General features: G+C 49.5%; 1 protein-coding gene across 1 annotated transcript; it reads right to left on the bottom strand.

Moving 5' to 3' along the window:
* Nucleotides 1–4,822: 4,822 nt before the first annotated feature.
* Nucleotides 4,823–7,915, bottom strand: FOXD1 (forkhead box D1). Its single transcript, XM_007975125.3, has one exon. The coding sequence runs from the start codon at nt 7,492–7,494 to the stop codon at nt 6,085–6,087; it is 1,410 nt and encodes a 469-aa protein (XP_007973316.1). The 5' UTR covers nt 7,495–7,915; the 3' UTR covers nt 4,823–6,084.
* Between the last annotated feature and the right edge of the window lie 3,970 nt (nt 7,916–11,885).

The raw sequence follows: 11,885 nt of genomic DNA, 5'->3' as shown, positions 1-11,885 counted from the left end.
GTCTAGAATTCCCCCATAAGCATTTTAGGAGACCTCTGGCAAGGCAGGTGGATTAATTGTATAGGGGCGAAAAGGATGGGCCCAAGCCACATCATATGCAGCTGTTCAAAGACAACAAAATATCTTTAAGAGTATGCTGGGAGAAGGGGCATATCCTCAGAAAAATCTTTCATTTTCTCATTAAGTGTTAAACCAGTTGATCTGACTCCTTATGTATTCCTACCTTTTCCACACAGGGAGGATGTATCCTTAAGGCTGGTTGTAAGACCTGCTTAGCAGTTTAGCAAAAAGTTCTAAACTAGAGGATCCTGACCATTAAAAACCAGCAAAAGCAGCTGAGGAAACGGGTAAATGGTACAAAATAAGCTGTGTGTGTGTGCGCGTGTGTATGTGAATGTGTGTGTGATGTTTTAAAGAATACTGTTGATGCCAAAAAATGGGGGGCGTGAGGGATGCCAGGAAAGTATCATGTGTATCGTGTAGAGCTACGTGGAGGAAGCTGATGCCTCTTAAAATAATTAGCTATCAATTCCAAATGAATCTAAAATGAGTTGTGAGAGTATCTCTCAGAAGACCTGGGTGGAATTGGTAGGGAGGAAGGTGTGGCAACAATGCCAAAAAAAAAAAAAAAAAAAAAATGTGTAAGAAATAAATGACTCTTCTATACAGTGACCTCTAAGGCAACTTCCCTACCACAGTTGTTATTTAATAAATCACAATGATGGCAACAAAGTAGCAATGTGATGTAACAAAAATAAGATGGGTTTTAAATGCTGAAGTCCCAGTAGCTGTGACCTTGGGCAAGTTATTTAATCTCTTTTGAGCCTTGATATCTTTATTTGTAAAATGAGGTCAATAATAATTCTTATCCTCACTATTTCACAGTGCAGTTGAGAGAATTATTAGTGAGTGTCCTTTTACAAAGTCAGTGTGTGTTGATGATATTGACTGAATAGACACAAAAGGGGTTCTGGGACACTGATAACATCTGCTTCTTGCTCTGATGCTAGTTATGTAATACATATGTGGCCACTGCGAAAAGTTGTTAGGATTTGCGCACTTTTCCAAACATACACTTCCCTAAAACTTCTACTTTTAAAAGTCAGAGTAGCACAAAATAGTTCTTTCAAGGTGGTAAGCTCATGGTAATAACAACAAGAAAAACTCTAAATGTAAGTCATCAGAAGCTCATCACTGTTATCTTCGTTTCTCCTCCTAGCCACCCCATATGGAGGCTTCGGAATCAAAGGGGATCTTTGAGAATCATCAGTTGTTTTCTCTGTGTGTGCTTTGCATCTTACTGACTAGTATTTTCCTAGAGGAAAGAAGCTGGAGGAACAAACCAGGAAGTTTCCTACATGCCAGAGGGGTCAACACTAACAAGAAAGAAGCCTAAGCTGTTCACATCAAGGGAAAGATGTGATTAGAGGGATGCGACATGCAAAGAAATTATCTGAAAAGTGAATTCAGTTGGGAAAGTATAAGCCCCAAAGAGCCCTGAGCAGCTGGTCATGATCAGATTCTCCATCTTTCTGTCAAATGTAATTGTATCCGAGCTGGCAGGGTATTTATTGCTAAAGTCGAAGGGCCAGATTTTACACTAAACATATTTACACATTTACATTCGTTGCCCTATAAACACACCATGTTTCACTGGCCATGACATCAAACACATTTACCAACAAAAAGCATATGTCTAATTACAAAATCATAGAGGAGGCAAGTGGCAGCTGATGGGCAATGAGCATGCATGCCTGTGTATGTATATGTGTGACCCAGCTGCACCACCAGGAAACCGGCAGAAACAAGAATGAATGCAGACAATGCTGGGCCCACTTCACTTGTCCTCTGCTCCCCAGGCCTGTCCTCGTCTGGTTTAGTTCTAAGGGGGTGATAGACCCCTGGAATTCCAATTAGATGCATAGTTTCCCTCCTGGAAGAGCCCTGAGACACTAGGGCAGTCCCTGGGCAGATTTCTGATTCGGATTGGGTTTGATGCTGATATGACCTTTAAATTGCCCCCAAAATGTCTTTTCTCAGTCAGTAATAAAAACAGGTGTGAGCAAAATGTGTAGCCAGCAGAGAATTTTAAAATTATAACTAGAGTCCTTGATTCCTGGCTTTGGGTAGTAAGAACAGATCCCTACCCATCAATAGCAGTTGTAATAACACCGTTAGCTGCTCCAAGCTTGGTCCTTGATCAAACAAGGAAATCAGAGTCACTGGGGCTAGAGAGAGAAAAACACAACAGGCACAGCCTCAACCACTGGCCTCAGACGGCCTTTAATAAATGACACAGGCTGGTATTCCATCAAAATAATCACCTTCCATCAGAATAACCACCTCCCCCAACTCTCTCAGAGGACAGGCTACAGGAAGAAATGGTAGGTTTATAAAAAAGAAAAAACTGTGAAGGGCAGAAAAGCCTTTTCCTGAGATGAATGCTTACTACCTTCACTGCAAGAATTTTGATAATAAATATATCCAGAATTCCAGTTCCATCAACAGAAAGTTTGGCCAGGAAAGAGCTGCCAAGTAGGGGCCAGACAAGTTGAGATGTGTAAACATACAGATGCTTCAGGGAGTGAAAAATAAGAAGTGTCTTCACAATTTTTTTCCTTCATCTCCCCAGTTCCTTTTTTTCTTAAGGGGAAGGGAAGTGGCCCTTAAATAAATGCATGAGATAGGATGGACAGGAAACACGTTGTTGAGGAGAAGCACTAGCTTCTTATTTTAAAGAAATAAAATAATTACCCAATAGAGAAAAGAGAAATCAACCAAGGAACGATCTAAGGTCATGACACCATGTGTGGTACAAGGAGCAATTCAACCCATAAGGGCTTCATTACCCCCGCAATAGATAACATTTGGCTAAATCTAGCTGCAGATTAAATCTCCGCAGCACAACAGAGCCCTGAATGGAGAGGCTCCTTTTTGTGTGGTCCTTCTCCGGGAGCTGCCTGAACCATTAGCCCCAATATATCCCTCTCCCTATTAACTGCAATTCCCTCCCGACTGAGCTTCGGTCATTTGTCTCGAGGCTCTACGGGGGCGTTTGATGAGCAGAGAAACAAGGAGAAGGGGAGAAAAGCGTCGGGTTAATGAGTTGTAGCAAATCCACACTTTGTAGTTGGGAGGAGGAGAGCTGGTGGCCAATGTTTGTCCAACTGGTTTATTTTTCGAGACCCAGCCTATTGAGGAAGGCTTGTTCAAGCAGGCTTCGTTCCTACAAACACACAAACATCCTTCTGTTTGCCTACAAAGAAAAGGGGACCAGCGCTGGATTTGCATGCGAATGAGGAGCTCCAGGAGGAGAGGTCCTTGCCCATCAAAGGCCGCCGTAGCCTGGCGGCCCCGCGGCCTTTGTTCCAGCACCTGCTCGCCTGCACGGCCTGATGGGGCGCGCCCCGCGCTCCTGGCTCGCCGGTCCCGGGTCCACGGCCCACTCGTCCCTCGCCTGCCCCGCGGCCCACACCTCTGGCGGCTCCTACCTCACCCGCCCGGTGGCCCTGCTTCCCCCAGTCTCATCCCCCTGGGAGCAGGCCCGCAGGGTCTGCAAGGCCGAGAACTGAACCCCAAACGCAGAGGGTGGGGAGCTGAGCAGCAGGACGCAAAACTTTGAATCGAGGCGGCTTGGGTTTGCACGTTCCTTTAGCTCTGAGCTCACGCTGCTCTCCACCTGTTTAAAAACAGGCTTGCGGTCTCCGGTGGGGGCGTGTGAAGCGGGACCCCAACCCCGGGACCCGGAGCAAGGCCTGGATCGCCCTGTGCCTTCTTGCCATTCTCTTAAATGCACTGACACCCCTGGAGGTGGGGCCCGTTCTGGCACTTTTGAAGACTTGGGAATATGAACGAGAGACAAGATTAACCAGGATTCCCTGCTTTCAGGACATCCACGCATCGCACAAAAATCAAAAATACACACGGTTTTGTTCTAGGCTGTCTCTCTTCGTAACTATTTTCATATCTAAATTTCAGATGCGTGCGTTACAGAAGGCTACCAGGCGCGCCAGCAGTGTCTGTGCCGTTTGGATTCCGCCTGCCAACGCCTCTCCACCCGAGGCAGCGCGTGGAGTCCAGACGTTCTCGGATTCAGTGACTCCTCTCTCTTAACTGGGCTAGAGTAAAAGTAACTTTTGTATATAAGACTTTGGTCTAACAGTATTTCAATTTGTATCTATAGATTTAGGGATAAGTTTGAGGGTGAGAGAATTTAACCTCCTTCAAACATTTAACTGGGGGCGGGGGTGGGGGAGAGAACTTCATTTGAGCCCGCGAGAGTCCGTTTTCTCCCTAAAAAGAGACAGGGCGTCATGAATGAGCATCATTGCAAAATATTGACCCTATAGATTTCATTAACTTGGTAAGTTAAATCTGCGAATCTTCATATATATACCTGTCCAAACATTTTAAAGAAATTGAATAAACAGATTTAATCTCCGCTGCAAACACTAATGTTAGACATTTAAATTATGTGTTACATATACCTAGGTATTCTTTGGGGCACACAACATTGTAGTAATCAAAACTTGTATCTCACGTTTTTTTCAAAGAACTAGAAATTTCATGTAATAGTTAATAAAAGACATTAAAAACTGAAAAAGATAAACCTAAATCACCTAAATTCAATAAATATAATTAGTTCAATGAACACCTGATACATTTTCATTTATTCTTTAAAGCATCCCAAAGTTGAAGGTTTATCTTAAATACCCTATTCACTTAAGCCAGAATTTCAATAAATTGGCCTTTTAAGAGAAAAACCTCTTTATACAATTACTCGCATTCCTTCCATCTGCAACATAGTAGCTGTAAATACTGGCACTTTTAAATATAATTTATTTCTTATATGCAAATATGTCCTTATTCAGGGCTTTAAAGCTCCTTAACTGATGATCATCTCTACTAATTTTTCCTATTAGAATTTTAAAACTAGACTGTCTCTTTGCTTGTTTCACTTCCATTACAACCTATTATGTTGAGAGTTTCCGCAGATATAATATTGTCGTGAACGGACTAGAAATTAAATAAGGAAGCTCAAAAATGAAATGCAAAGTTCCTATAAAATTATCTTTGGGTACCTGTGGTTTTAATTTTAACATACCTCAATGCGCTTTAAAATGGCATAGAATCAGATTTGAAAATGTACACGAAAGTAACTTATTTTATTTGAAGTCATTTAAAAGTAATTTCTGATCTCCTACCACGGTTTTCACTTAGGAGGTTCAAATGAAAAATCACGGCATGATGCTGTTGTTAAATTCTCTCAGAAAATATTTAAGTCTGTTCTATACCGAGTTCCTACTTACCCCATATAGAAACTTTTTTTAAGTAGAAAAGAAAAACTAAGAAGGGGACAACTGAAGCCAATTATTTTGGCGAATTTTCTTTGAAAATTAAGCATTTTTATTTCTGAAAAAGTGTAAAAATCTTACATTTAGAATAGTACAATAATAATTGCCAGTAAAATTTACAATACTCCTTGTAAAGAATACGCAGTAAGTACAAAAAAATTCCGCACGTCTGCTATGATACAAAACACAGGTTGAAATAAGAAATGATAATTTTGACTTTTTTTCTTGTGTAAACATGTTAACCATTTTTTCCTTTTCATGAAAAAGTACACCAGACAAGTGTCCTCAAAAAAGAATTGCTTCGTTGGCATTCTTCAAGACCTTTACTATTTTTGTATTATTCTTTTGAACATTATTTTTTAACGCCTGGACCTGAGAATCTCTACACCTCAAAAAGGCTTAGTTGTTTTTCATCTACCAAAAGTCAAGGGAGCCTCTAGTGCCTGGACAGGGCGGACCCCCTTCCCCGGCACCCTCTTCCTCCCCACTCCAGGTCGGGGTGAGGGGGGGCTGTAGCATAGGACGGCTTTGCATAAATAGAGGGACCCGCAGAGCCGAAAAGCGCGCCCGAGCTGTTGACAGTTTCGTCCGAGAATTCGCAGCGGCGAAAATAGGCGCGCGAGGTCGAGAGGGGCCGCGCCAGGAGGAGCGAACAAAACACCGAACCACTGAGACGAGAAAAGGAGCCGGGATTCCTACCTTCTTCCTCGAGCGCGCTAACATAGCGTTATTAACAATTGGATATCCTAGCAGTAAAGTTCTCGACACTGGACAGGGCAGTCCCTTGGTGCAGAGTCCCCAGGGCGGCGGACGAGGAGACGGAGGAGGCGGCGGCGGCCGCGGCGGCCACGAGGGAGCGGGTGAGCGCGGCCGCCGGGCCCACGGCCGCCTGCGCTGCGCAGCCTCCTCCGCTGGATCCGGGCGCGGGCGGAGCAGCCACTGGCGAGGGCGAGGGCGAGGCCTGAGCCGCGGTGGCGGCCTGCGCGGCGGCAGCGGCAGCGGCGGCCGGGCCCAAGCTGCCCCCGATGATGCTCTCGATGGAGAAGGGCGAGCGCGCCAGCGCTGAGGCGCCCGGGCCGCCCGCCTTGGCCGCGGAGGCCGGCAGGGGGCCGGGCAGGGCGGCGCGGAGCGGGTGCGGCCGGTAGCCGAAGGCGGTCCGGGCCAGCTCGGCGGCCGCGGCATGCGGCGGCGGGGGCGGCGGGGGCGAGTGCGGGTGGAAAGCGGCTGCGGCTGCGGCGGCCGCGGCGGCAGCGAAGAGGGCCGAGGGCGGCGCGTAAGGCGGCAGCTGCAGGCCGTAGCCGCAGCCGTAGGGGCCGTAGCCGTAAGCATGCGGGGGCGGCGGCGGCGCGGGCGGGAAGAGCGCGGCGGCGGCTGCCGGGTCGCCCGCGCCCCCTGCGGCTCCCGCGCCGCGCAGCAGCAGCGACTCGGCGGCCGCGGCGTTGGGTGGGAGTAGCGGCTGCCGCTTGAAGCGCTTCCTCCGGCGCAGGAAGCTGCCGTTGTCGAACATGTCGGCGGACTCCGGGTCCAGCGTCCAGTAGTTGCCCTTGCCTGGGTTGCCGGGCTCGCGGGGGATCTTGACGAAGCAGTCGTTGAGCGAGAGGTTGTGGCGGATGCTGTTCTGCCAGGCGGGGAACTTCTCCCGGTAGTAGGGGAAGCGGCCGCTGATGAACTCGCAGATCTCGCTCAGCGTCAGCCGCTTCTTGGGGCTCTGCAGGATGGCCATAGTGATGAGCGCGATATACGAGTAGGGCGGCTTCACCAGCGGGTTCTTGGCGCCGCTACCCGCGCTCCCGCCGCCGCCGCCGCCGCCGCCGCCCGCGCTGCCGCCGCCGCCGCCCCCACTGGCTCCTGCCCCCGCCGCCGGGGCCGGGCCCGGGGGCGCCGGGGAGCCCCCAGCAGGCGGGGCCAGCAGGATGTCATCGTCGTCGTCCTCCTCCTCCAGATCCTCCAGCTCGTCCTCCCCGGCGTAGGAACGCCGCCGCCGCCGCTGCGCGGGGACAGCCAGCCGGGGCCCGCCACCGCCGCCCTCGTCGTCGTCCTCCTCTTCCTCGTCGTCTTCGTCCTCGCCCTCCCCCACCACGTCGATGTCTGTTTCCTCGGCGAGGCCGGAGGCATCGGACATCTCAGTGCTCAGGGTCATAGCTGTGGCGCGGCTGCGGCGGGGCGGCGCATGGGGGCGCCGGGCTCCGGGTTCCCTCTGCGCCCCAGCCCTGGTCCCGGGCGGCAGGCCCGGCCGGGGGGCGCCACGCTGGGGGCACTGTGACTGCGGCTGCCGGAGCTGCGCCGGGGCTGCTGGGTGGCGGCGGAGTCTCGCGCGCAGACTTTGTAACTCCTGCGCCGCCGCGGTAGCCGCGCGGATGCTGCGCTCACTGGGCTCCGCTCGCGTCCCTCCCGGGCGGAGCACTTGACCTTCTCCTCTCGGAGCAGCTTTTGCCTCGTCGGTTGAGGAGGGGGTGGCGGGGCCCGGGCGGGCGAATCCGAATGCCAGGCGCCCAAGAACGTGCGGGACGGGTGAGAGTCTAGGAACAGAGCTCGGCGAAGCCAGGGCTGAGTCCAGGAGAGGGCGGACCTTCCTCGGCTTATAGCAGAAGGGGGCCTGTCACATGGTGTGCACGTCAGAGCGCTGCCGAGGGAAGAACGCCTAGGAAATCAGCCCTGTTCGGGAGAGAAAATTCACCCGTAGGAGGGAGGCAGCAGCTGAGAAGAGTTGGGAGGAGAGGGGACCTCACTATTTCCTGCCAAAGGGCCTAATGCCCGAATTACCTGGCGTTCTGCACCGAGGGCCGCTGCACGAGTTAGACTTCCCAGCCTCCTCAATTAGTCCTCCTCCCTAACCTCAGCAGCCCACCCGCGACACTGGTTTGACCCCTCGACAGCCTGTAGGAGCCGTCCAGCTGGGGGATAACCACCCCACTGTCTGACGTGGTCCCTGGGGTACGGTCTGGGGGTCTGTTGGGGGTGTTCAACTCCCCCAGATCGGGCGAGCGGCTCCCCATTGGATCTGATGAGAAGCCCCCCAATTTAAGCACGATAATAATTGTTTATTGACTCCTTAGCCCATTCTCTTAGGTTTTACTCCAAAGACGTTTATTTTCCACCATCTGTTAATAAAATTGCTCTGAGACGGGCGTTTTAGTCACTTCTTTGCAATTGAATGCCCCAGAGACTTGACAGTTAAACTAAGCCACTCTAATGAGACGATCTGACAAATGTCATGGGAATGAAGAACATAATAATTGAATTCGGAAAAGAAATAGAAAATTTTAGTGAAAACCCAAATACACGCATAAAAATTGCACCTAGAAACTACTGAAAAGTTCGACCAACCTGGCCAACATGGTGAAACCCTGTCTCTACTAAAAATACAAAAAAAAATTAGTAGGTGGCGCCTGTAATCCCGGCTACTCAGGAGGCCGAGGCTGAAGAATCGCTTGAACCTGGGATGCGGAGGTTGCACTGAACCGAAATCGTGCCACTGCACTCCAGCCTGGGCAACAAGATCGAAACTCCGCCGAAAAAAGAAAAAGAAAAAAAGTTCGTTCATAATGGGGCTATGTAGTTCTCAGTAGGAGGAACATTCCAGTCAGCACTTTTCATAGTAATCTCAAAACACTTAAATTACGTAACATATACATATTTCTACTGAGTCTTTTTAAATAGAAACTATAATGATGACTTTAAGATAAACTTTAAAAAATGTGTTTTTGGAAAATCCTTAAATATTGTTAATACTTTCTGGTGAAATGAAGATTTTTTTAATGAGATTCAAGTTCCGCTCAATTCAATTTTCAGGTGACAAGATAGTGGAAATAATTAAGATATGCTCTTTTAAATATATCTTTATCACCAACTCAAACGAGCTATTTTGGCTAGTGGGAAAATCCTAATAGTTTGTTGACTTCACATTCACTTATTTGTGTATTTCCTAAAATGCTTCTATTTCAAAGAGGGGAGCTTGCCCCAAAAGTTTAACTTTCTGATTAAAATGACCTCTTGACAAGAACTAAATCAAACTTCAATGACGTTCTGTAGTTAACAGCCATCAGCTGCCCTTGTGTATATCATTTTATCGACCAAGTACTTTTCACATTTTGAAACGTGTCATTACTACCTCTATCAATCACAGAGCCTCAAAAATAAACTGTTTCCCCATCTAAAGACCTCTATTAAAATCGAGTTTTTGTTGCTGAGGACTGCTACCACCAGTTACATTTACACATGACCCATAAAGGCTATCATAGGTCTTTGAACAATGTATGAGAAAGCCTCGACGTTCTAAATTGTTTTTCATTGACTCTCGTTTGATATATGACTGAACCATTTAATTACTGTAATAAGCTGAGCATTAACCTGAGCCAACATTAATCAGCACTATTAATCAGGCATCACATTTCTTTGTTGATGCAGCCAGGAGTCCTTACCAAGGAGTTCACTTTTACATTGGAAAGTTTAAGTTTTATAAGTACTCAGTCGATATCTAAATAAACACCATGACTTTCGCAGCACTGAGGGTTAGTGTGTGGCGAAGTTATTCAAAGATGAAACAGAGAGGAAGAATTTGTTCGCGGACCATTAATTACTTTAGGTGACCGGTTACAGCCATCATTACGCTCTTGGCGCGGGAGATAGACTGCGTTCCTTTGTAACTTTGTCCGCAAGTTCCTCCCCCAAAGGGTTAAGAGGCTCTTCCCTGGAAACGTTTGCAAAATGTGGCGAATTATCTCCTGGCCACTCCGGGGAAAGTGTTAGGACTTACTGAAGGTCAGAGTGGAAGATCAGCCCAGAGGGACCGCTGCAGAGACGGAGAAGTGTCACTAAGATTTAGGCGAGCTTTACTGAAGCCCCACATTTGGATGTGACCACTTGTTTTGTTTGCTTAGTTAAGCTCCATGTTTGTATGCAACCTTTAGTTCCGCGTTCGCGAAATTCCCCGAGCGCGGAAACCCAAGCGATTCACGTTTTGCGCGACCCCCTTGTCTCCCCCGTCGTCCCCCACCCCGGGCCTCCCTCCCTACAGCGCTCCCAGCATTCGGCCCCAGCTGGTAACTCTCCCCCGGCTCCCCGCCCCCAAGCTGATACAAGGGACCAAAACCTTTCCCAGCGGCGAGCCGGGGAAGCGACGCGGCGACCCCCGTCCCGCGCAACCCGCTCGCGTGGACACGGAAAGTGGCTGGGCGCGGGTCCCCGGTGGTGCCTGCGTGGGGCAGAGCTGCCCCCTGGCGGCGGAGCGACGACCTGCGGGCCCTCGCGCCCGGGCCGGGAACTCCCTGGGAGCTCGGCCAACGCCGGGAACTCGCCCAGCAGCCTGCGTTTCACAAGTGTGGGCAGCCCGCTCCCGGGCGTCCCTGCCACAGGCTGCGGGCGGCCGGGACTGGGTGGGAGTGGAGGCAGGTCCTTGGACTGCAGGCTTCGGCTTTTTACCCCCCGCGAGTGGTTTGGGCGCTCCAGGAGCCCCCGCGCGGGGGTCACGTGGATTACTTTCGGTGAGAACCGGAGAGGTTGCGCTACCCTGGGAAAGGCTCTCTGCCTCCGCCCTTTGTCCTTTGCCCCTGACCATGTGCGCCCCAGGCCCAGGGACCTCCTTCGGCGGATGAGGGCTGGCAGAGACCTGGGGGCTCAGACTTACCGGGCAAGATCCTAGGCTATTCCTTGTGCATCCCAGAATTTTACCCATGAACGTGAATATGAACGTGTTTTCAACCCCGGCGGTTTCCCCGGCGCCTCGACCCTCCTTTGAAGAGTCATCCTAGAAGGCTGTATTGAGATACTGTTTGTGCCTGTCACTCTGAGCCCTGTAAACAGACAGAAGAAAACGCGAGTCCCTGGTCTGAGGGTGCTCCGTCCCGTGGGTAACCAGGTAGGTAGTTACTCTGCCCGATGATGAGGTCCTCCTGAGCGCCCCCACGAAAGGGAGGGATACCGGGAGTCGCTGCTCTAGGGCCCATTCAGCCTTCGCTGTCCTTCCTCGGGGCTACAGGCATTTCCATTCCTGTTAAACTCAAGCGTCGGGGGGCCAAAACCTGGGCTCTGAGTTGTTTATTGCTTACTTGGCTAGTAGGGGGAGGGGCGAGTAGGGTTGTAAAATATACGTAATTTACCATTTTAACGATTTTAAGTGTACGGTTTAGAGGCACTAAGTACATTCACGTTGTTGTGCAACTATTACCACTACCCATTTCCAGAACTTTTCCATCATCCCAAACTGAAATTTTTTACCCATTAAAAAGTAACTCCCCATTTCCCCAGCCATCCTTCTACACCCCCCAACCTTTCACCAGATCCTGGCAACCACTATTCTACTTTCTGTCTCTATGAATTTATCTACTCTAGGTACATCATCTGAGTGGAATCATAATCACATTTGTCCCTTGTGTCTGGCTTTTTTCTCTTAGCATAATGTCTTTAAGGGTCATCCTTGTGGAAGCATGTATCAAAATATCTTCTTTTTACGGCTGAATATGTTCCATTGAATGTATATGCCCCATTTTGTTTATCCATCCATCCATCCATCCATCCATCCAGTGGTGGACA

This window comes from Chlorocebus sabaeus, chromosome 4 (assembly GCF_047675955.1).
Source record: "Chlorocebus sabaeus isolate Y175 chromosome 4, mChlSab1.0.hap1, whole genome shotgun sequence".
Lineage (NCBI taxonomy): Eukaryota > Metazoa > Chordata > Mammalia > Primates > Cercopithecidae > Chlorocebus > Chlorocebus sabaeus.
The sequence above is the reverse complement of the archived record's forward strand: the minus strand, read 5'-3'. Positions and strand labels throughout refer to the sequence as shown.